The 22,136-nt window shown below is 39.8% G+C and overlaps 1 protein-coding gene across 2 annotated transcripts in view; it reads left to right on the plus strand.

The window, feature by feature from the left end:
• Nucleotides 1-22,136, plus strand: part of SHQ1 (SHQ1, H/ACA ribonucleoprotein assembly factor) — a 37,797-nt gene that overhangs the window by 10,152 nt on the left and 5,509 nt on the right. For both annotated transcript variants that reach the window (XM_056501848.1, XM_056501847.1), the window contains exons 8-11: nucleotides 2,100-2,254; nucleotides 3,492-3,545; nucleotides 5,371-5,494; nucleotides 8,152-8,272. In XM_056501848.1, the coding sequence (XP_056357823.1) occupies nucleotides 2,100-2,254; nucleotides 3,492-3,545; nucleotides 5,371-5,494; nucleotides 8,152-8,272 (454 nt within the window). The remainder of the gene's footprint in view (nucleotides 1-2,099; nucleotides 2,255-3,491; nucleotides 3,546-5,370; nucleotides 5,495-8,151; nucleotides 8,273-22,136) is intronic.

Genomic DNA, 22,136 nt, shown 5'->3' on the forward strand with positions numbered 1-22,136 from the left:
ACAGGAAAAAAGTGGGAAGCTCCATTAACCTCACACACCTCAGCAAGTTGTAACAAATTGAAGCAATTTAACAGAAAATCAGTTGTATTACTTCAGTTATTTGTTTTAAGTTTACATTATTATTGAGTATTTTTAAGGCAGTATCCAGCAGTGGGGAAGATGCTGACCCTGCACAAAGGCTTTGGGTGACTCCAGTCAGAGTTGTGCTGCCTTTCTTCTTGTAATGGCTTAGGAAAAGCTTGAAAATAATCTTGTTTGCTATTGATTAATATCTGTAACTAACTTTACTCTGACTAATCTGCTCTCTGCTGACTTCTCCTTCATCTGATTTTGCTGTTTCCTTAACCTACAGGGATAGAAGCACACACTTAAAAACCTTCAAATTGTAGCATAATATTTTAGTTTGAAAAAAAAAAAAAAAAAGAAGAGGGGTCAGTTCTGCCAGTTCTTTCCCTTTGGGAGAGCTGTGGGATTCAAGACTTGGCTTGACAGGATCATGAACTGAGGCTCTGCTCTCACCAGCAGATTATCAGAGGTGCTTCCTGACCTGTACTTTCCTGACTGACCACTGAGTCAGCTCTCAGTGTGGGTCCAGCACATTTTATCTAAGTGCTCCTAACACTTTTAGAGCTGGAAATGTCATAGTAGTCTGGAGATACAGATCTCCCAGTGATTTAAGTGGTGTTATCACAGTGTAAAATAGCAGTAGGGCTGTAACAAAACACCCTCTGGCTGTCAGACCTCATCCTCCCCTCAGAGATTAAACTCTGCTTCACTGACACTCTGCTACTGGAGGACAACTTGAAATATCTTCTTTTTTAACATGAGGAATGGCCAGCTTAAAACAAGTAGAAGAGGTGATTAAAATGTAAAGGTAATGTCTGCAGTCTCATCTGTCAGAAACTTTGGGATGAATGTCTGACTCCTTTAGATGTGGATATATTAACACACATTTATACTCTGGCATGGCTTTGCCACTGGCAAATACACAAAGCAATTTTAAATCAAAGTTACAAAAAATTTGCCAGTGTAGCTTACTTGATAAGTAGCAGCAAGTACTGCTTTGCATTAGATTAGTTCTGATTGTGGTACAGATTGTTAGCTAAAATTTGGCAGTGTAAGTGTACAAAAGTGTACATGCTTAGTGCAGCAGAAATGTAATTACAATTTTAATTGTTCTGATAATTTCACACCATGTCCTTGGAAGTTTTGAACAGCGAAAACAAAGTAGGTGGTGGTTTGGACATGTTAATAATGAGTTTCAGGCCTGGATAATTAATTGTTCAATAACTTCAGGCAATGGATAGAATTTTTTTTTTAACATTGAAGTCTTTTCTCAGAGAAAGGTATTTATTTTGAACACCTGGCACTTTGCAGCAACTTAATGAACATCTTGTAACATTTACCTTTGGGAGTTGTCTAGTTTACATCTTGATTGCTGTTATTTGATAGACTTGGAATTTCTGTGTTTATGGTCCAGTTGTAGATGTTATGATGGTTCAGAGTTTGAATTTTAAAGGAAAACTTTACTGCTGTATTTCATGAATTGGGAGTTTTTGCTGTTTAAAAATGGAATGTGGCTCATGTTTACAGTGAAGAATAAACTTACAGAGAAATTTACTGATAAGAGATGCATCATCTATAGTTGTGGTTCAAGGGGTGATACTGATCTGGTTTGCATGAAGAGGAAAAACAGAGTTAGAACTGCCACAGTCTTCCTAAATTGTCACTTTCCTCTGGATTTTTGTCCCATAAATATGGGCTTAAGAATCCTCATTTTACTCAGATCCTGATTGTGCATTTATCCCTGTATAAGATACCCAGGCATCTACAGAAATCCTTGGCACCTGGAGAGGTTCAAAATCATCAGTGTGTACCTGCAGTGCTGTGCTGGAGCTTGACATTGCAATGAATATACCAGAACTTAACAAAAGTTTAAAAGGAAAGTAAGAGTGATTTAGGCTTTTTCTTGAGTGATGAGTGACTTGTGATTAGTTACACACTCCTTTTTAAAGACACTGTTCAAGTAGTATTACCACCTGTTAAAGTGAATGTGCCAGCTTTAAATTCATAATCAATTATCCTTTTACTTTTTATAGTTGTCTTCTCTGAGGAAGAGAGAGAGCAGATGAGAAAGTTCACAAATAAATCTTATCTTCTGGATAAAAGGAGCCGTCACCACGTGTATCTTGGATTAATTGATATTCTTCTGGCATATTGCTATGAGATCTGTGTCAATGAAGGGGACAAGAATGTGAGTTAAAAAAAGTAAAAAAATGTGTTTTAGGAACCTACTGCTGGACCCTGTACTGCCATTTAGGGAACTTACCTTTAAAATTAACTTATTGCCAGGCATTAAACATAGATGAAGAAGTTAAAATGAAAGACTTTATATCTCTAGATTTGGTGCACATGGGAATTAGTAGGATTTCTAAATATTTGTGTTCTTCTGCAGCAGCACTGTAACAGGAGAGACATAGAGTAGCAGGAGATGGCAGACAATTGTGTAGTTGTGATTTGTGTATCTTGGTTTATGCAAATTTAACAATATAATTGTTCTTTTCTGTTCTGTGTGGGTACCTTGCCCTCATGGAATTGCTTCCCAGATACAACTTTGTGCCTCACATCTCCTGTGCTGATATGAACCAAGGAGATGTTTTTTTCAAATGCCTTTAACCAAAATACTGGCTCATGTAATCAAAACCATTCTGGCTTTATCACACTGATACATAGAATGACAAGCAAAATGTCCAGAGCTGCTGATTCACCAGAATGATCTGGGATTGTTGTTGTGTTGCATGTTAGAGCTGCACAGAATTGCAAATCTGCCAGGACCACAGTTGTACAATTCTTTATTGGTTTTGCAGTAACTGTATGATGTGTGTGGAAAACACACTGGGGTTTTCTCTCCTTTCCTCCCCTGCCCTTTTTTTTAATTCCTATTTAATAGGAAAACCAAGACATTCAGGCCACACAAATCTTTACTAGAGCCAGCATTATAGATCAGGGCTTTCTGGCTTTTTGCCCCTATCATCCCACTGGACCACACTTCCACTCAAATACTCTGAATCTGTCACGTATTAAAAATAATGACATTTTACATGTACTGCTGGCTTTGGGACCCTCTTTGCAAGCCAGAAGTCTTGAGCTATTTTCATGAAACAAGGCATTTGAGTTTGGCTTTTGTTGATTCAAGGCTTTGTTGCTTTGTGCATTCCAGTAAAATACCTTTTAAAATAAAACAGCAGTACAAAAATAAAGATTTTGTGCATGGACTAGATTGTCCTGTTATGGAAATGAACTCAGTTATTCAACATCTGCATTGCAATATAATTTTTAATACTGTCCTGTGGCCATTTCAATACACATAATGTAATTACTGCTTCTTATTCACAAAGGTTCTTATGTTGCTGCCAGAATGTTATCTTAAATAGTTTGCCAGCAGTGTTGGATTAGATAATTCTTGTTTTACTGTCTCCTCTTAAAATCAGGTTGAATCGTCTTGGAACATCAGGAAACTGAGTGCAACGTTGTGCTGGCTGGAGGTAAGGTAAAAGTAAATTTGTGTTGTGTTTTTTGCTGGATTACTTGGAGTTTTTTTAGTGTTTTGTGTTGTTTCTGTGCCAAGTTTGCTTTTTCAGTATTGAAGATTAATTAATTGTATATCCTGTTTTTAATGGTATCAGTAATTGATTTCTGGGCTCCAGAAGTTACTGGGCACACGTTGCTTTAGCTGTCCTCTTCAGCCTTACTCTTGAAATGATAAGGTTGGAAAAGACCTTTAGGATCCTCAGGTCCAGCCATTACCAGCACAATCACCGTGTTCACCATTAAACCATGTCCCTGGTTCACCATTAAATTTCTGGTTTAGTTGCTGCTCACCCTTTGGAACCAGCAGAGATCTGAGGAAACCCTGAATTCCATTCTCTCCACATGCAGATTATTCACTGAAAGCACCCAGGCCTGTGCCAAGAAGTTTTTACTGAGCTGGAGGTGGGAAGGACTTGACCTGGCCTGAAATCCATTAATTCTTAAAATGAAGGAAGGTGAAAAGGACTCTCCCAGCTCAGTCCTGAAATGGCTGAGCCAAGTCTCACTTTGCAGGCTCAAAACTGAAACTGGACAGGGTTTTTGGATCCAGTCCTTCAGCCTTTTACATTCAGTTATAACTTGTCCTGTGACAACAGGTTTTCTTTTATTTTGAGTTCTGCAGTAGCAGGTTGCAAAGGGCAAGTTAAAATGCCCTTGGTTGCCTTTTTTCATGATTTTTTTTTTTTTTTCCCCCAGATCCATGATCTAACATAGAGAAGGCATTTTGTGCATGTGGTTACCCTATGATAGAGCAGTTCTTGGTGCAGCCTGTGCCAACAGTGTATTTCACACCTAGAAAACTCACAATCCTGGTACCAAGCTGTTAGTAACTATCTCTGTTAGACAAACCATTAGGGCTGGGAGTTTTTATCATTCTGTACAGAAAAAATTGCCTCAGCTCTGGTTTGTTCAAGCTGACATTTTGCTGGCCATGGCATGTACACACCTTAGCCTCTAAATATTAAATCACAAACCATAAATGATTTAAATGCTTGCTGGTGACCAATTAAAATGAACAATGGCTTGAGGTAGTCACAGAATCCTAAGAAATGCTGGCTGTCAGCAAAGTGCTTTTATGAATTTTAATAGATTGAGAGTTCAAGATGAAATAGGGTTTTTTTTAAAATTAATTAATAAATGGAGCATTTTGTCTTGAAAAGTGAAAGCTGGAAGGAAAATCACTCTTAAGAAAGTCTTTAATAACTCCTTAATGCTTCTGGCCTGAGTAAATTAGAAGTGTTCCTCACTCATGAAGGAGGACAATGAACTGTTCTCCCCAGGCAGGTATATTTATCCCTGTCTTGAATATCTAGAATTTTCATGAGAAGTAGAGTCATGTATCATTTTTAAAGATCTTATATGTACACATGTATTTGGTTAATATCATGTGGATTTAATTTTTCTTTACTTTTAAAAGGCCTTTTATAGCTTCTCCTTAATATATATAATAATGTGGAACAGATGTAATTTATTGCTTTAATCTAAAGGATGGCAGAATCTTGAGTGAGATTTTTTTTCTTCCCATGTTCTCTACGTTTTTTTTTAATCCCAAACCACTAAAATGTACAGGACTTCTGTTATCTTGCCATGCAAACTCCATGTGCAGTGTCTTGTTTCTATTTAACATGTACATTTCCGTATCTGTTCAAATACAGATTTTTAGAAGCATAATAAGTCAAAATGTGCTTTTTCTTTTTTTTCCCCTAATATGCTATGACTTTTTTCCTTAAAGGAAAACAAGCACACAGACTAATTCAGATTTTTCACTGATGCACACAGAGTTTCTCCAGCATCCATGATGTCCTGGTATCTTTTGGAAGAAGAGTGCTGTGCTATCCCCTGTACAGGCACTTTGGGCTGGTGACACGTGCCTTCAGTGACACAGTCATGATTCTGCAGCTGGGTGAGTGTTTAGGGACTGGCAGTTGAACACAACCAACTTTATACCTTGGCTTCTCTATTTTGCATGAGTTACTTCTTTGAGAAAAGCATTTCATTTATTTTTTGGACAGAAGGATCACTGAGAAGCAGTGCTTCAGTGGTTTATTTTAAATGCTTGTGAATTGCAGGATTGAAAACCCACACAAATGGCAATATTAATCTTTACTACTGCCAAAAACTGTTGCTGATTGAAAATCCCATTGACATTATAACAGTCAGGGAGTGAAGTTTTGAGGGGAAGATGGATGCTGTCCCTCCTCACTTATCTGCACTGCCTTATGTTGCTGTTCATAAGTGTGAAAAAGAAAATTCTGATAACAAAATTGCAGTGATGCAGTGCTGACAGCCTATGGGGTTTTTTCTGAGGAGGACAGTACAGGAGAGGTAAGAAACTTGCTTTTCTTTTAATGTCACAATGGAAAATGGTGTTCCAGTGAACATTCAGTGATCCAGTGAAATATTGCCTGGCTGGGTAAGTTATTTCCAGGATGTTTTAATTTAAGAGTTTGTAGAGTTTTTCTCTTGTCTCAGAATACTGTTCTATTAAAAAGAAACAATAGTAACAGAGTTCTTGAATGTATGGGAAAACACATAGAAGTCTGTAGGGAAAAAGAATGTAAAATAGAGATATATGACTTAAACTTTCCTTCCAAATACACATTATTTGGAATACAAATTCCACAAGATGAAAGCTGGTAGAATTTCATGGTGGTGTAAAATCAGATTATCATATCAAATGGCACGTACAGAGCTGGGGTCAAATTCTATCCTCATTTTGAGTAGTTTTGAATGGAAAGAGGACTGAATTTCTGAATCTGTACAATTCAGGTTTCAGGCTGTTGTCTGGCAGATCTCTCAGCAAGGAGCTCCAGAAGGATCCAGTGATCTGCAGGCACACTCTGAATTTCCTGTTACATACATTGGAAGCTTCTTTACCTTTTAAACAAAATTAGTGGGGTTTTTTGAATAATCAGGAAGTAGTATGTGCACATAAAAAGCAGTTTATTTATTGATCAGTAGAATGCAGAGCTGTAACTGTGCAAGAACTGTTGAATCCTATGGGCCCATGTTCTAAAGGCAGACATTTGATGCTTTGCCTGATGCAGGATTCCCTGTTTCAAATTTGGCAAGATTTGCAGCCTCTCATTAGAAGCTCATTAAGCTACTATAATCCAAAACTTTTAATTTATGCAGAAAGACATTTTTAGTTGTGAATTAGTGTAACATACACTGATGTACATTATTACTTGGCAGATGAGTAACAGGAGTGGATGTTGGAAATTGTTTTGGCTGACAGCTTGACAGCTGGAACCTGAAAAAAATCAGCAAAATTTTAATTCCACACATCATTTCTTTGTAAAAGAGCACACTTCTTTTTAGTCAAAATAGTGATGTTTGACAAGCATTGATGGAGATACAATTCAAAAGTTATGAGTTTTATTTGAGGTTTTAGGATTATTTCTTTGCTGATTTGGTTTCCAAAACCAGTGGGTTTTTTCTGTTCTGTTTGCCATGACTTTTTGCTCTTCTTATTACCATTTTCCTCACCCTTAACTTTCATTCTCTGGCTGTATTTTTTCAGCATGGAATTACTTACAAACAAATTTTGTGCTTGAACAGCAGGGGGAGTTCTGATCTTTTTTGTTTCCTGTTTTTTTTTTTTTTTTCCCCCTTTCCTCTAAATCTGTAAAATGTAATTTCATCCCTGTTCAGGTTTCATAGCCTAGGAGGAGCCAGCCTCTTGGGAGAGGGTTATTAGATTCCATTTGCAGTGGTGGCTGTTTTCATTTGAATGTGGGTTTTCTTCCCCACCATTAAATGGTGAAAATAATTTTTTTTTTTTAGTGTTCCAGCACTTAACCCTTTAGCAACTGTCATCTGAAAACTAAGGGAGGAAATTCCAGCTAATTGCAATGTTTCATATGGAGGAAGAGTCAAACTGACAGCAGAAAGTTTTCTGTTGTGGAGTGAGAACACATTTTTAATGTTTTACTATATTTATTGACTGTGTGTCAAATGGCTCCTTCTTGAACCTGAAGTGAGTTTTTTTATTTTTCATTTTGCCAAACTATTCTGTGACTAGCAGAAGTGGGTAAAGTTCTCCCTAATTCCAGGCCTGGTGTGCTGTTAGATCATCATTACCTTGCCCCTTAACAATTCCATGTGCTTGGCCCTGCTGTGAGCTGTGTGTTTATTTCCAGCACTGGTATTTGTGTAGGCATAAAGAGAAAAATGCTCCTCTTGAGAGAGATGATGGGGCATAACTCCTTGTTACTTGTGAGCTACTTTTCAGCTTAATTTTCCTTTTAAATGCAGTGCCCTGCCTGTCTGTGCCAAAGTTTGGGGCAGCAGAGCTGGGAGAAGCTGGAGGAAGGGGCTGCACATGGCTGGGCCTGCAGGCTCTGCTCTTGCAGAGATTCCTGCTGGATGCAGAGGCTCCCCATCCCCAGGGATGTGCAGGCTGAAGGACACTGTTACAGTGCTGCTGTTCCCAGCCTGGGAATCAGCCCCACTTTCCAAGGTGGTAGATGCTGTGGTTATTAAACCCTCAGGTGTGAGGTGATAAAGATGATCTGTTAGGATTTCTTGTGAATCACAAAAACAAAAATCTGTTTCCAGGGAAAGCTGCAGTTCTGAAGTGTTTGTTGGACATTCACAAAATTTTTATGGAGAGTGACCCTGCCTACATCCTTAATGATCTCTTCATTACAGACTATTGCATCTGGATCCAGAAAGTCAAGTAAGTTCTTCAGTAGTTACTGGTGTAGGAGATGCTTTTAGCATTCCTCATCTGTGAACAAATACCAGTAAAATAAATTCTGTCTGCTATATGTGGGAATATGATCAGTTTTTTAATTTAGTGACTGTCTGTCCAGCAGCTCTTGATACAGAAGCAAAGACATTCAGTGCATGTTTTTAATATAGTCACACCATTGGAGAAAGGAGGGAGGAATTGGATTTTAAATAAAACTGTGGATTTTCACTAATAAGGGTTTTGGAGGAAAAACAACTTCAGGGGAACTCTGATTCCATTGTGATCTTTCTCAGGAAGAGAAATGTTTATGCAGCACTTATGTAACTTCAGAATAAAGGTTGAAAGGAGCTTCCAGTTCAAAACTGACAGCACATGCAAAGCATTCCCAGCTGCATGGAACATTGATTTATGGGCTGTAGCAGTTGCACCAATTGATTATTAACACCAGAACAAGTGTCACAAATCCCCATGTGCTCTGTGCTCCTGCAGCTCTCCCTGGCACTGTGGGAAGCTTTGGCTTCCACTGCTTGAGAGGAAAGAGGGATTCTGCCACCTCCAGACAAAACCCCTGCACTTCTGTGTCTCACCTGTGTTCTTTTAATGGAGTCAGCATGGCTTATTTCCAGAGTTTTGGGTAGTTCTCAGCCAGACTGGTTGGAATACCAGCATGCTTAAATGGCTTAAAACCAAAAGTATCAGTAGGAAAACAGTGGGAAGTGGATTAAATGATTAAAGCAAGCTGCATGTTCAAATCTTACTAAGCTTTATATTGTTCTTGTCAGATTTACTCTGTTTTTCCTACAGCTTTTGTATTATTTTTCCTTCCTTTTTATATCTTCACAGCCTTCTCTGAAAGTCCACAAAAGGTGTGAGTTGGAACAGGCATGACTAATATACACACAAAAAATGTCATTGTCTTATTTGTTAGTACAGCAATGCAGCTACTAAACCAGTAGCTAAAATAGTCATTGTACTTAACAAGAGATTGTGGGAGATAAAATATCCAAAGTGCACAAGACAGTGAAGGGGATATAGAGGGAAGTTGGTAATAATTGTGGTCAGAAGGGGGAATGAGACAGAATTGAGACAGCCTGCACAGGCTCTTATGTTTAGGTGTAACCTTAGCAGTACTTCTTGAATTAAAGACCTTCAATTCATAACTGTTCATAATGGCTTATAGATGTTTATTTTTATTCTGTGTGCTTTCAGTGACTTTGTTCATATAGGTAACAATATATAAAATACTTAAACAATTATAGGTGTTTCCAAACCTTTTGATCAGTCCTGCTTGATTCCTGAAACAGCCAGTTCATTTTACACTGTCATGTTTGAGGAGGTCTTTTCCAACCACACCTTAAATGTGTAGGAAATTCACCAAGTATGGGGAAATTCAGCTTGAAGTTGAGTAGGAGAAGTGCAGTAAATAAAGGAGAAAGTTATTTCATGGGTCTTTCACAAAGAAATGAGTCATTAAGCAGTAATACCTTTGCTGCCCATATCAATGAATATAATGTCTAGCAAGTCAGTCATAAAACCCAGTTTTCTTTAAATCCAGCCCAGGAAAATGCACAGTAGCTATAAGTGACTGATAGATTAACACATTTCCTCCCAGACTCTCACATTATGTCCCAGTTAAGCAGAACTGACAGCTGCTGGAAAGGGGGCAATTAAGCTATCTTATTGTCAGAGTGACATGGCACAATGGCTGTCTGTCATTAGGAGAGCAAGAGAGAGAGAGGAGCTGCAGAACCCAGTCCTATTTTTAGGCCTGAATCAGGACAGCATTTAAGCATATGCTGCAGTCATTGCTGTGCAGTTCAGCAGTGTTTGAAGTTCAGCAAGTGCAGAGGGATTGGGAACACTTGGTTTTGTTCCTTTATGTTGAAGGGAACAGCTAAGCTCATTTGTCATTCAGGACATACTGTGACAGGGTGATGATTTGTCTGTTCAAGGCAGGGGTCCCAGCTCCCCAAGGTGAGGCACCTGGAGAGGAGGGTGGTACATCTTCCCTTGCAGGGGAAGAAAGTTGTGGCATCCCTCTGTTAATTCCCTCTGAAGCACTGGCACAGTTTCCCAGAGAAGCTGTGGCTGTCCCTGGATCCCTGGAAGTGTCCAAGGCCAGGTTGGACACTGGGGTTTGGAGGACCCTGGGATGCTGGAATGTGTCCCTGTCCATGGCAGGGAGGTGGATTGAGATGAGCTTTAAGGTCCCTTCCCACCCAAACCATTCTGTGATTCTATAATTGCTGTTGTGGTGTAAGAGTTTTGGGAGGGGAAGGTGTTTATATATATTATTGTGGTGGTCTTTCAGTGTTACAGTTATTTCCATCACCAGTCAGTCTGGATGCTTCCCCTGTTTTGTTTCTTAGCTCTTATTTGCTTCATACAGGCTTCATTAACTTCCTTTGCCTCTGTTTCCTCCTGTCTTTTTGTGCCTGAGGGTACTCTCAAAATCCATGGAGGGTTTTCCTTTTCTGCTCCTCTTTCCTTTGTTTGTAGGCAACAAACTCCTGGCAGAGGTTAGGGCCTCTTTTTTAACAGTTAAAACAGACTGTAGGTTCTTTTTAGTGAAGAATCTGGGCACTTTAAAGGCAGCTGGAAACAAGCTCTTCAGCTCACCTGTGCTGGCACAGATCTCTGGGTTTAGGAAGGAAGTTTGGCACAGGCTAAACCATAATGGATATGTCCAGTGAAAGAGAGCACACAGTCCCATTTCAGATGAAGAGAAACACCCCTGGTAGGTACTGACTTTTATAAATATTGCATGTGGATGCAAAATCCTTACAGCCAGCAGTGTGTCAATAGCTGATTACAAATTTGCTTTGAGATCATAGTTTGGCTGTGGGTAAATTAGATGAATAACTGAATGTGTCACTGGGCTGGCAAAAGCTGATTTATTTTAAGCACAGTGTATCCAGAATTGGAAATGATGAACATGTTGAATAAAACACACACAGGTGGCTAATAGTCAGTTGAGGATGGGGACTTCAAGCTAGGTTTGGAATTCTAAGGATTTTTTTAGATTTTTTTTTTCCTCCCAGAAAAATTACTAAATTTCTTTATTCAAATGCCCGTTACTAAGAGAAAAGTACATTCCCAAATGTCTTAGACAATAGAAGATATTAGCAAGTGTAGCTTAAAATTTCATTTTTCTGCTTGCTATCTTAAAGCTAGTTTTTACCTGCTCTAGGTTCCTAGAATTTCCCTTCAAGCTGCTTGTGAAGTAACAATTAATAATTCCATCCACTGTGTAAACTGGCATGTAAATCCTTTTAAGTGCTGTTAGGTCTTGAAGAAAGGGAGCGTGTTGCTCAGCCAAACTCATCAGAAAAGAGGGAAAAGTAAATGTTAACCTGGGTAACAAAAGCTTGACAAAGACCTATGGAGGCAGCTTGTGGTAAATCTCAGCAGGTGGTGTCAACATTTCTGTTGAAAAGCCAGATGCAGCCAGATGGAAAATTGCATCTTTAACCCCTGAGGTCATAATGACATGTCATCACTTCATTTGATCCCCCTGCTAAGTGAGCTTATCATCCACCCTGCTGTCACTTCTGTTATTGCTTTCATTTCCATAATAAAATTAAATTTAATTTGCCTGGTTTGCATGCTTTTGTTCTTTAGGTCCGAGCTTTTACAAGCTGCTCTGATACATATGGCAGCCCCTCTGAGGTGAAATCAGAACTGAATTGGTGTTCTAAGTCTGGGGTTTTCTCAGTCTTTCACACCTTCCTTTAAGCAGAAGGGGATGAGGGAGAGAAGGATTTTGGGGGAAACCACTGGTCAGTTAATGGCTGCAGTTTGGGCAGCTGAGACCAGGGCAATCCAGGTGTGCATTTACTGCAGGAGAGCTTTTCCTCCTTTGTCAGGAGTCTGTCTGTGACCCCACAGGAGCTGTGTCCTTTAGAAAAGTCAGAAGGTTTACCCACTGTCCCCTGCTGTGCTGAGGTTCCTTTGTGTGGCCTGCTGTCTTTCTCCAGTGTTTGTGTTCCCCTTTGTGCCAGGCTCTATTCACAGGGTGGGTTTTGGCTGCTGTTGTACATGTGTGCCTGCTGGCCATGACAGGAGTGGGAGGCTGAACAGCTTTCTCAAGTCCTTGGCCAGGCAGGCAGTACAGGCAATTCTGCACCCTGCTTAAGGGAATAGCTCCATCCCATGGCAATTTCAAGTATTTTTACCAAATATTTACATGCATATTTAGCTTTAAATGTGTGCCATTTTACTATTTGTAAATGTGTATTGTCTGTGTTCCTGAATTGGAGGTGAAGCTGTGAGTGTTGCTGGCAGTTTTCCAGGGTTTAGTGCTCGAAGGATAGAATCACAGAGTGGTTTGGATTGGAAGGGACTGTGAAGATCATCCACTGACAGCCCTTTGCCATGGGCAGGGACACTTCCACAAGACCAGGTTACTCATCCATCCAGCCTTCTGTTGTACAGCTGTTTCTTCTCACAGTTTCATGGATCTGGTGTGTGCAGAAGAAGGTCGGATCCCATATATGTTTTTCTACTTTTTGACTTACCATAAGATTATAAAGATCATTGTTTGTGTTGTATTTTGTAGTAGCTTCAACACGTGCAGTGAAGGAGAGCTGTGAGTGAAGACACCTGAGCTGTTAAATTGCCTTGCTGTGTTCTGTGGAACTGTATCTGCAACTTCTTTGTTATCCTTCACAAATACGTGCTCTGCACCCTGAGACAAATGTAATATTGCTAATTTTGGTGACTGTAGGTGTAACGTGCCAGTTCCAGCATGGACTCCTTGATTTAAAGTGAAAACCAGGATTCCTGGTGGCATCTATACAGTCTCTGTAAAAGCTGCTGTCTTCATTGGAACTAACTAAATTAAAATCAGACATTCCTGAGCATGTCATATTTGCTTCTCCTGGTTTGCAGGTGAGACAGCCCCTGAAAGGTGGGTTGGCCTCATAGGTCTGTTTTCCTTTTCATCTCTTCCTTACAATCGAAGCCTCGTCCTTGTTGCACTGTAATTACCCAGCCTGAAGCCAGCAGGGAGTTGCTGCTTGATGTGTAGGATGTGAATTTCTCCTAAATAAATGTAGGATTAATTACATTCACAGCATGTCACGGAGGTGATGAGATCCACTGTGACTGTTCAGGCCCTTTTCTCTTTTCCCCAGGTTTCCTGAATCCCTTGTTTAATCAATACAGTGTAATGTTGCCCTAAAGTGTTAAGGCCTGATGCTGCAAAGGCATGAATGAGTCCAGGACTTTGAGAAAAAAAAAAAAAAATTTGGAATACAGGATTTTTACTGCCTGTGTCACATCCTAAAGTGCACAAGGGAGTGAAGAACAAGAACTCAGCTTTAAGTATTGTAGTTTCAGTCCATTGCATTGGTTTTACCTCAGTCTTTTGCTAGATTTGGGAAAATACTTTGTAACATATAAACATCTTTAAACTTCTGTAGTCAAATATGATCTTTCAATGAATCTAAATATAATTTTAACATACATTCTGATGGCACATTAAAATTTGTGAAATGGATCATTTATCTGCAAACTGAAGAAATTTGATTTGGTTATTATTTGCTAAAAGCTGGAAAACTTTGAAAAATGTTTCAAAGTGTGTAGAAAAGATCTTGATTGTGCCATTTTTGCAGCTGTTTCTTCTTGGCATTTTTGTTTTCTTTAGTGTTTTGGGGTTTTGAAAAGCTCAAAATACTTGAAAAGACACAAGCCAGGCTTTCAAAAGTCTTTTGGTATTTGCTTTTTTGCTGCTTGTAGGGTTGATACTCATAGGTTCATAGAATGGTTTGGGCTGAAGGGACATTAAAGGGACACCTTCCACCATCCCAGGGTGCTCCAGCCTGGCCTCCCATCTAAACCTGCCCATACTCATCAAGTCCTGTTTCACTTTTATGGCATTTTCCTGTTCCTAGGGAGGGTTTAATTGTAACATTTGAAACTCAGGACTGTCCTACTAAAAGAGTGAATGGAGTTACTCCTGTAGCCTCAGCACCTCCACAGAGAAAATACTGAGTTCAGGTAGCATTCAGGAACAAAACTGTCCTAAAACATTTTCAAATGCACTGCTAATGATAGTTTATTAAATTTTTGATTTGCAATGGGGGGAAGAGGGAATATGTTAACACATAATAAAAATGAGTTGGTGCTTTAAAGCATTCTCAAATGTTAGAGGAATATGCTAATTTTCAGCTGTTAACCTCCTGGATCCAGCAGCAGTGATTCCAAAGAACAAAGGCATAGGCAGTAATATATTCTGGATGAAAATCCTGCCTCTTGGCTCTGTGGGATTAATCTGATTTGTACAGCACGTTTAAAGCACTTCATCCAGTTGGGGAAAATGCCCCTCATGGTGTTGTGTTTCTCTGTGGTAGAGGGTCATGGGCAGCTGCTCCCTGCTCTGCCTGGGTTTGGGTTTGACTTTACCTTATTGCTGCCCATGTCAGCCTTAGGTTAGTGGAGGCTGCAGTAGTTTCAGGTTTGATTAAAACTCCAGTTTTCAGGGTGTGGTGCAGAGAAAAGACAAATTGCTTTCATGGTGCTGCTTTGAAAGCAGCTTTGCCATTAGTGTGTGTTTCTAGCTTATGTTCTGTGTAGCCAGTTGTGATCACTTACCAGGTATTGTAACAACCCCATCACAAAACCCCTTTATTTGATCTATTTTGATCTGTTTTGCAGTGAGAGGATTATATTTCTGACAATAACTTTTTAATGACATTGTGGATGCACTGAAGCCACATAATTCTCTGCCCCCACTCCCTGCAAAACAAAAAACCTCCTATTTTGAAGATTTTTAATTTGAAGGCTATTCTTTCCTTTGCTGTTCTGCTTCTTTAAGAGCCATGCAGGTACAAGCACAAACCCCAAAACCTTGGTGCTGCTGGTGTCACACCTGGGACATGGTGAGGCAGCTGGGGTTTCTCAGGCTGCACCCTGACTGTCCTGTCAGGACTTCTGCAGTAGCTCAGGACTACAATCCCCAATTACTGTAGCTCATGACTACAATCCCCAATTATTGTAATTCCTTCTTAGCAGGTTTTACAAGCTGGCATTACTGCTGCTGGCAGGCAGTTCAGTGTGCAGCACTGTTTGCTGCCTGCTTGGAGTACTCATGCTGTGCTGGGTTTGCCTCCCATTCACTTCCTTGGTGGCCTGGAGTGCTGAATTAACTTTGAGCTGTCCCAGCTGCTCTTACCAATAATGAGTGGCTACTTCACATGGTCTTTGAGATTAATTTAATGCATATTTAAAAAATCTGTAAGAAAATACATAATGCCTCCTGCTAGAATTTTTTGTGGCATTGTTATTTATTTAAAGGTATAAAATGAATTGCATAAGCTGCCTTACAGTTGCCATAAGTGCTTATTTGAACAATGTGCATTTTAATACAAGTGAGTCTAAAATGACACATTCAGTAAAAGCTTGTAGAGCACAGTTATGGATTAGAGAATAAAAGTCAGTTGAGGGCAACAGCATCAGAAAAATAGGTTGGGTCATGCTTGAGAACAGTTTGAACCTGAGCAGGTGAGAGGGTGAGTGCACTTCAGCTGAAGAAGCAGAGGAGTATCATTGAGAAGAAGGAAGTGGCATGACCTTAAAATGCATCATTTGTAAGACTGTGTTAAAACACTGGTTCTAGTGCTTGTTCAAAAAGATGTTGAAAACTGGAGAGGATTAAGGGGGGAAATACTTCATGAATGTAAATGTCTGAGTGACCTGTTAAGCCAAGGCATCAAATAAATTGGTAAGAAAATTAAAGGTTGGTTAGGACTTGTCTACAAGTATGGTGGGACAGAGATTTCAGGTTTTAGCCATTGAGTTGTGTAAAAAAAAAAAACAAAACCACATGGTGTATTTGAACAGGAAAAATTCAGACAGCAATAAATTTTCACATTTTCCTAGTGAAAAGTAATTGACTCATTCTTCCTGTGTTGTTGGGTAATTCTGTATACTCTTACTTGTTTCTATCAAAATTGCACAGCTCAGATAAATACCTTTTGGTTCAAACCTGGGCTCTGGGTCTGATACAGAAAGTATTAGAGATTCTGAGCCATTTATTATGCTACTAAAGCAGGAAATGCCATCATTTTCCTTAAAACTTAGGTGGGACTTTACCAGTTTATCAAAGAGTGTGTTGACTGTTGGTAGAACCCCCAAATTTATTTATTTTCATCCCAAGTCATCTGCTCATACACCTTAGATCACAGTTCTTGCATTTGAAAACGGTAACTAATAATTTGTAGGTACATTCTGTGTGCCTCCTCTTTCAGTGTTTTTAAAACAATTTGTTTGTTTGCTGCCAGTGCCTCTCCTTAGGTCCTGCATCTTGTTTAATGCCTGAGCTGTCATTTCAGGTGTCTGAAAAGCAGGAGGTGCACACAGAGCACTTGTAAATAACAATACCCAACTAATCTACTACACTGATTTAAGAGCCTTGAGGCAAAACACTGCCCTTAGGGCTCAGAAAGGTGATAGACAGGTGTGTATAATACCAGAAATTCCCCCTCATGTATGTTTTAGCAAGCCCTGTAAAACATGGATTTTTAACAAGGGATTTAATCTCTCCTTCCAGCTGCTAGCTGCAGTTTTCTTTGATGTTTTTGCTCTCCTGCCCTCTGTTGTTTTTTCTTATTTATTCCATCACTTTTCTATAGCTCAGATTCCTTCAGGCTGTGTCTGAATGTGCCTTGCTGTGGGCAGAGAAGGCAAAAGAAGAAAGTCATTTTTTTGCCCCCTCAGGCTACTGCTTTGATTTTCCAAAGTTGTTGGCAGGCAGTTCCTGTGTGCCTGCAGAAGGGTCAGTGATCTGTGTCATGTCTTTTCAGGCAGCACAGCTCAGCTGTGTGGATTTCTGGTTTGATGAGGGGAAGGATGAGCTCGTGCAGTCCTTGCTTTTCTGGGTAGGTGGAACGTGCAGCTCTGGTCCAAGGGGGAAGCTGAGCTCCAGGCTGGGAACATCTTCCTGCTTTGTTTCCAACCTGCTCAGCAGCCAGCTTGACAACAATAATAATAATAACAATAATTTCTATGAGGCATGATCATAATATCCTAGAACAGTTTGGTTTGGGAGGGACCTTTACACCATCCAGTCCAACCCTCCTGCAGTGAGCTGGGACATCTTCAACTCAGTCAGGTTACTCCAAGCCCTGTCCAACATGGCCTTGAGTATTTCCAGGATGGGACAGCCACAGCTTCCCTGGGCAACCTTTTCCAGTGTTTTATCATCCTGTTTGTTAAAAACTGTTCTTACATCTAATCTAACTGGACCCTGCTGCAGTTTTAAGCCATCCCCCCTTGTTCAGTGGTGCCCCAGAGCAGCTGGGAACAGTTGCCCAAACACAACAGGGGATGTGGCAAGAGTTGAGAGCAGGCTGTTCACCTCAGGCCCCTGCAAACATCTGCCTTCCTGCCAGGAGTTTGCAGGGTTTGGTGTCTTTTCCTGTTCAAACTGTGAGTTGAGAATGGACTGAGAGGGCTGCAGGTGGTGTTTTCGCTTCAAGTGTTCAGGTGTCAGTCACAGTGATGGAGCAGTGGAAGAGCTGAACTCTGATCACTCCCACTGTGTTGTTTGGTAAAGGGGTAGGATCACGTTGGAGTAATGTTTGTAATTGTGCCTTTAAGCCTGTTCCCTGCCATTGTTATTTTTGTAATACAGGACTTTGCTAGCATTATCCTGTCACTAAAATTCACATTTTCTGCCCTGCTGTGTGAGTACTTTTTGCTCCCATGCTGTGACACAAATTGTCTGATTTGCAGCATGAGAAGAGCTTTCTCCTGCATCACCAGCAGTGTTGGGATGACCAAGTTCTAGGTAATGGCAGCAAAGAAACTTGAGGGAGAGGGGCTAATGCAGAACAGTTGTCAGTGTTCCATTTCTGTAACACAGCCAGTATTACTGTCAGTTTATAAAATCTCTCTCTGCATCTGTTTTGTGGTGAGTTATCTATTCATCTTTCATTATTTGTGTTTATCCTATATGACTTTGGAAGCTGTGCCATTATTAGATGTTTGGACTGGCTGCAACTTACTGGAGCTATTTTGGCAACAGAGCTCCATTAAACTATTCTTAAAACATATAAATACTCTTCAGTTTCTTTTTATAGTCCAGTATTAATTCCAAGTCTGTTTTCTCTTACGAATATTTTCATAATATCATCTACATAAGTAAGCTGTACTTGATTTCTTTTATAATCCATGATCTGTTTGGTTTCAACTTATCAAAAAGACCAAGTAATGAAAGTAAGATGTTATATTGGAAAGCTTCATCTTTTTTTTAAATATTTATAAATGTGAAGTTCAGCTCATGCAGTATTTAGATTCATTATGAAAGAAGCACTGTGGAATTTCAGAATAAATATGGGGGGAAAGTCACTTGAAACATTCAGACTTACTAACATAAAAGAAGTCACTTAAATTGAAACGATGGTGCTATGTTTTATATTTGATTTATGGTTAACAAACTGTAATACTTTAAGCTATGTAGATAGCAGTTCATGTTTACAAGACTGCCAGTTGGATTGCAGTGCAAGTACATCACTCTCTTGGTTTCAGAATCCACCTAATGCCCTTTGAAAGCCAGGATTCCAAGATTAAAGCATTTTATGTTCCCCTTAAGCCAGCTGGATTCTCCCCATCAGCCCTTGTTTATGGGGCAGGGCTGTGTTTTGTCACCTGCACAGAAGGGAGGTTCTCATGTCCGGAGTAGTCTCTTGGAGCTGCATTTCTGCTTTTTCTGCTCCTCTCCATTTGAAGCAGGGGCATCTTGCTCACAGGGAGATGCATTTTTTGAACCCAGCATTCATTTTTCAGTGTGATTTTCCTGCAGTGAAGATTTGCTGTGCAGGGAATGCTTTTCCAGTCTCTCCTTTGTCTGGTGTCTGAGGAAAGGAGGAAAAAAAAGACTTTATAAAATTCCCAACCCAAGCCTTGTGCTCTTGTCCCTTCCCCACATCCTTGGACACCTCCACCAGGCACGATGTGTATCCAGAGCTGGAATTAGCAGGATCAGCTGGCTGGTGGGTGCCTGCCCTGGCCTCCCACCAAGGCAAGACACAATAGCTGTGTCCTGCCAGCCTTGTCCCAGGAGGCTCATTATTCATCCCTCTGCTTATTTTCATGAAATATGTAAGAATTCAAAGATCTTTAAATTGTAGTTGCTCTTAAATTTGATGAAGTTGCCTGCTGTTTCCAGGAGTTGTTAGAAAGGAAATTATTAACAGTCAGTGTGGACATGGACAGTGTGACTGTGTAAGTCTAAGTTATTTAGGCTAAAAATCAGAGTCCATCATCTTCAGAGACAGCATGAATTCCTACCTGCAGTTTCATAAAAGTGCACAGACTGAGCACGTTTTTTTTTGAGTACCGATTCAAAGTTTAGAAATTATGTAGTCTTTGTGTTGGGGAGACGCTTTGTTTCTTTCCCATGAAAACAGTGATTAATCCAGGACTAATTCCTGTGAACAAATGTTGTGGTTTTGCTGTTGTGTTTAGTCTCATCTGTCTTTTGTTGCAGATAAGGTAGAAGATTAGTTAAAGTTTAGGTCAATTTTTACCTAAGTTCTGAAGAAAATGGTCCTGTTATTCTTTTACTAACATTCTTCCATTATCTTCTGTACTCATTGATCAGAGCTAATGAGATTTTAATGGAGTAATTTATGGCTTCTCCCTCTTACTATAAAAGTGTATAATAAACTGAGCACATGAAACTGTTGGATGGTGCTGTTTGTTTTTATCTCTGTTAATTGTATGACCTCTTCTGTGATTCTTTCAGATCTTCTAAGCCAGGTAGGGTATGATGAGCTAACCAGCTAATAAAGGCTAGAAAGAAATTTAGTAGAAGTTACTTATTCATCTTTGTGAGGATTATAAAATATTTTCTGTGCTCTTCTGCTCTTTTGCTGCCATTTTTGTTAAGGTGCTGTGTGTATTTTTCAGTTCATGCCTTAAACTTCATGGTAGTATTGTGCTTTAAGTTTTAACCTGAATAGTTTGTTCCCAGATATGGATGAAATAAAATCTGTGCACAGATTGCAGTGAGGTACTTTAGCAATAAAAACAGTGTAAAGTTAGTTGTTGTCATGGTCTATAATACAGCAGTGTGCATGCCAGGCAAAGTGGATGGCACTATTAACACCAAGATTACTCTCTGCTCAGAATTTCCTTTGGAACTTCTTTGGAGTATTTTTGTTCCTTGATCTTGAACTGGCTTTTTCAAAGCTATTTCACTGTGATTGGAGGTCACTGACTAGTGTATAATTGAAGCACTCATTATAAATAACCTTGAAAGTGAAATAATAAATGGTGAAATATGTGAGATGCTATAAAACACACTCTAAAAGATGTAATTGAGCCTTACTCTCATGTCTCCAGGCAGATTCTGAGGCCCAAGTCCTTTTGTAACCCATGACTTTTTAAAGAGTGGTTTGGGCAAATGGATGGTGCCTTTAGTGTGATGAGTTTCTTATTATTGCACCTAAATGTCCATTTGTAAGGGTTCTTTTCCTGAACTGGAGGGGTTTTGTGATCTAACCTCATTGTTGGACCATTTATGCAATTTTGTGCCTGTTGACTCGAGCTGTTTCTGCATTAATGAATTCTGCTTTAGTATTCAACACCATCATCATTATTGCTCCTGTGTCTTACCAGTCAGAGCTGATCAAACCTAGACTCTTTCATGTCTTGAATATTTTATTAAAATCAAATTGTCTGTCAATTCTGTATCATAAGAATTCAATCTTTTTTCCAAGCTGCCTCAAAATGTGTATCAGGTGTGGAGGGATGTTTCTCATTGTTAGTTGCCTTTCTGAAGGAATTCTGCTGCTTTTGGGCTAAACCCCTGAAGTTTAAGTTCTGTCACAGCCATTTGAGAATGTGCCTTTCCTCTGCTTTATCCTCCCCCCCTATCTCTCAGAATGTGCTGATCAGTGACCAGGGTGATCTCAGCTACCAGCTTAAAGGTTTCCCCAAAATCACCAGTCTGGTTGCTCCAGTAGCTGTTTGGTATTAGATAGAAACTGCATCTGAATTTTAGGGCAAAGAACCATTTATTTTCTTCTTGATGGACTAGTCAAGTGCTCTGCCAACTGTGTTGTTCTTGTATGAGCTCACTTATCTTCTGCTTTTGTGTTTGGCTGTAACTTGCTGATCGTCCTGCTTTAAGAGAATTTGGACTTAACTACCACAGGGATATGAATTTCCAAAAGGATTGTGACAGAGTTCCATGGGGAGTTCAGTTAGCATTATCTGGAGACTGGACATTGAACAATGTCTCTTCATACCCCTGATGTGTAGGCAAATAAGGCTTGGGCAGGAAGACAGTGATGGATGGAATCCTTGGGCAGGGGAAAATGTGACCACCTGAAGGGTGTGGAGAGCCTGTCCCTTTGCAGGTGCCCTTTTGTTCACTGGTGACAGACCCTGCAGAAACACCAGTGATGTCCTATTGCAGCCTGTCCTCAGCCAGTCTGGTGGCAAGGAGAAAATTTCATTCTTCATTGTAGTTTAACTGGCATTTCAATGTCTCGCAGATAGTAAATTTGCACACTCTCTGTATCTGAACTGCTGAGACTCTGGGATAATATCTGGTGATGTCTGAGATAATATTAACTCTAGAACTGTCTTAATACTTGCAGTGCCTCTGGCTAAATGAATAATTGTGGGAAATTGTAAGCAGTGCTGCCAGGTATGTAATTTGGAACACATTTAAAGTGGGGTTACTGGTCTGGTTGTATTGCTTGGTATCTTATCTGTTTTATCAGAGAAAGAGGCTGTCTGTGAAACTTTCTCTCCTAAGCCTGAGTTTTGCTAGGCCTTGTAGAGAAAGGTAATGTAAATATAGCCTGATGCTTTCTCTTTAAACTTGGTAACTTGT

This window comes from Oenanthe melanoleuca, chromosome 12 (assembly GCF_029582105.1).
Source record: "Oenanthe melanoleuca isolate GR-GAL-2019-014 chromosome 12, OMel1.0, whole genome shotgun sequence".
In the NCBI taxonomy this organism is placed as follows: Eukaryota; Metazoa; Chordata; class Aves; order Passeriformes; family Muscicapidae; genus Oenanthe; species Oenanthe melanoleuca.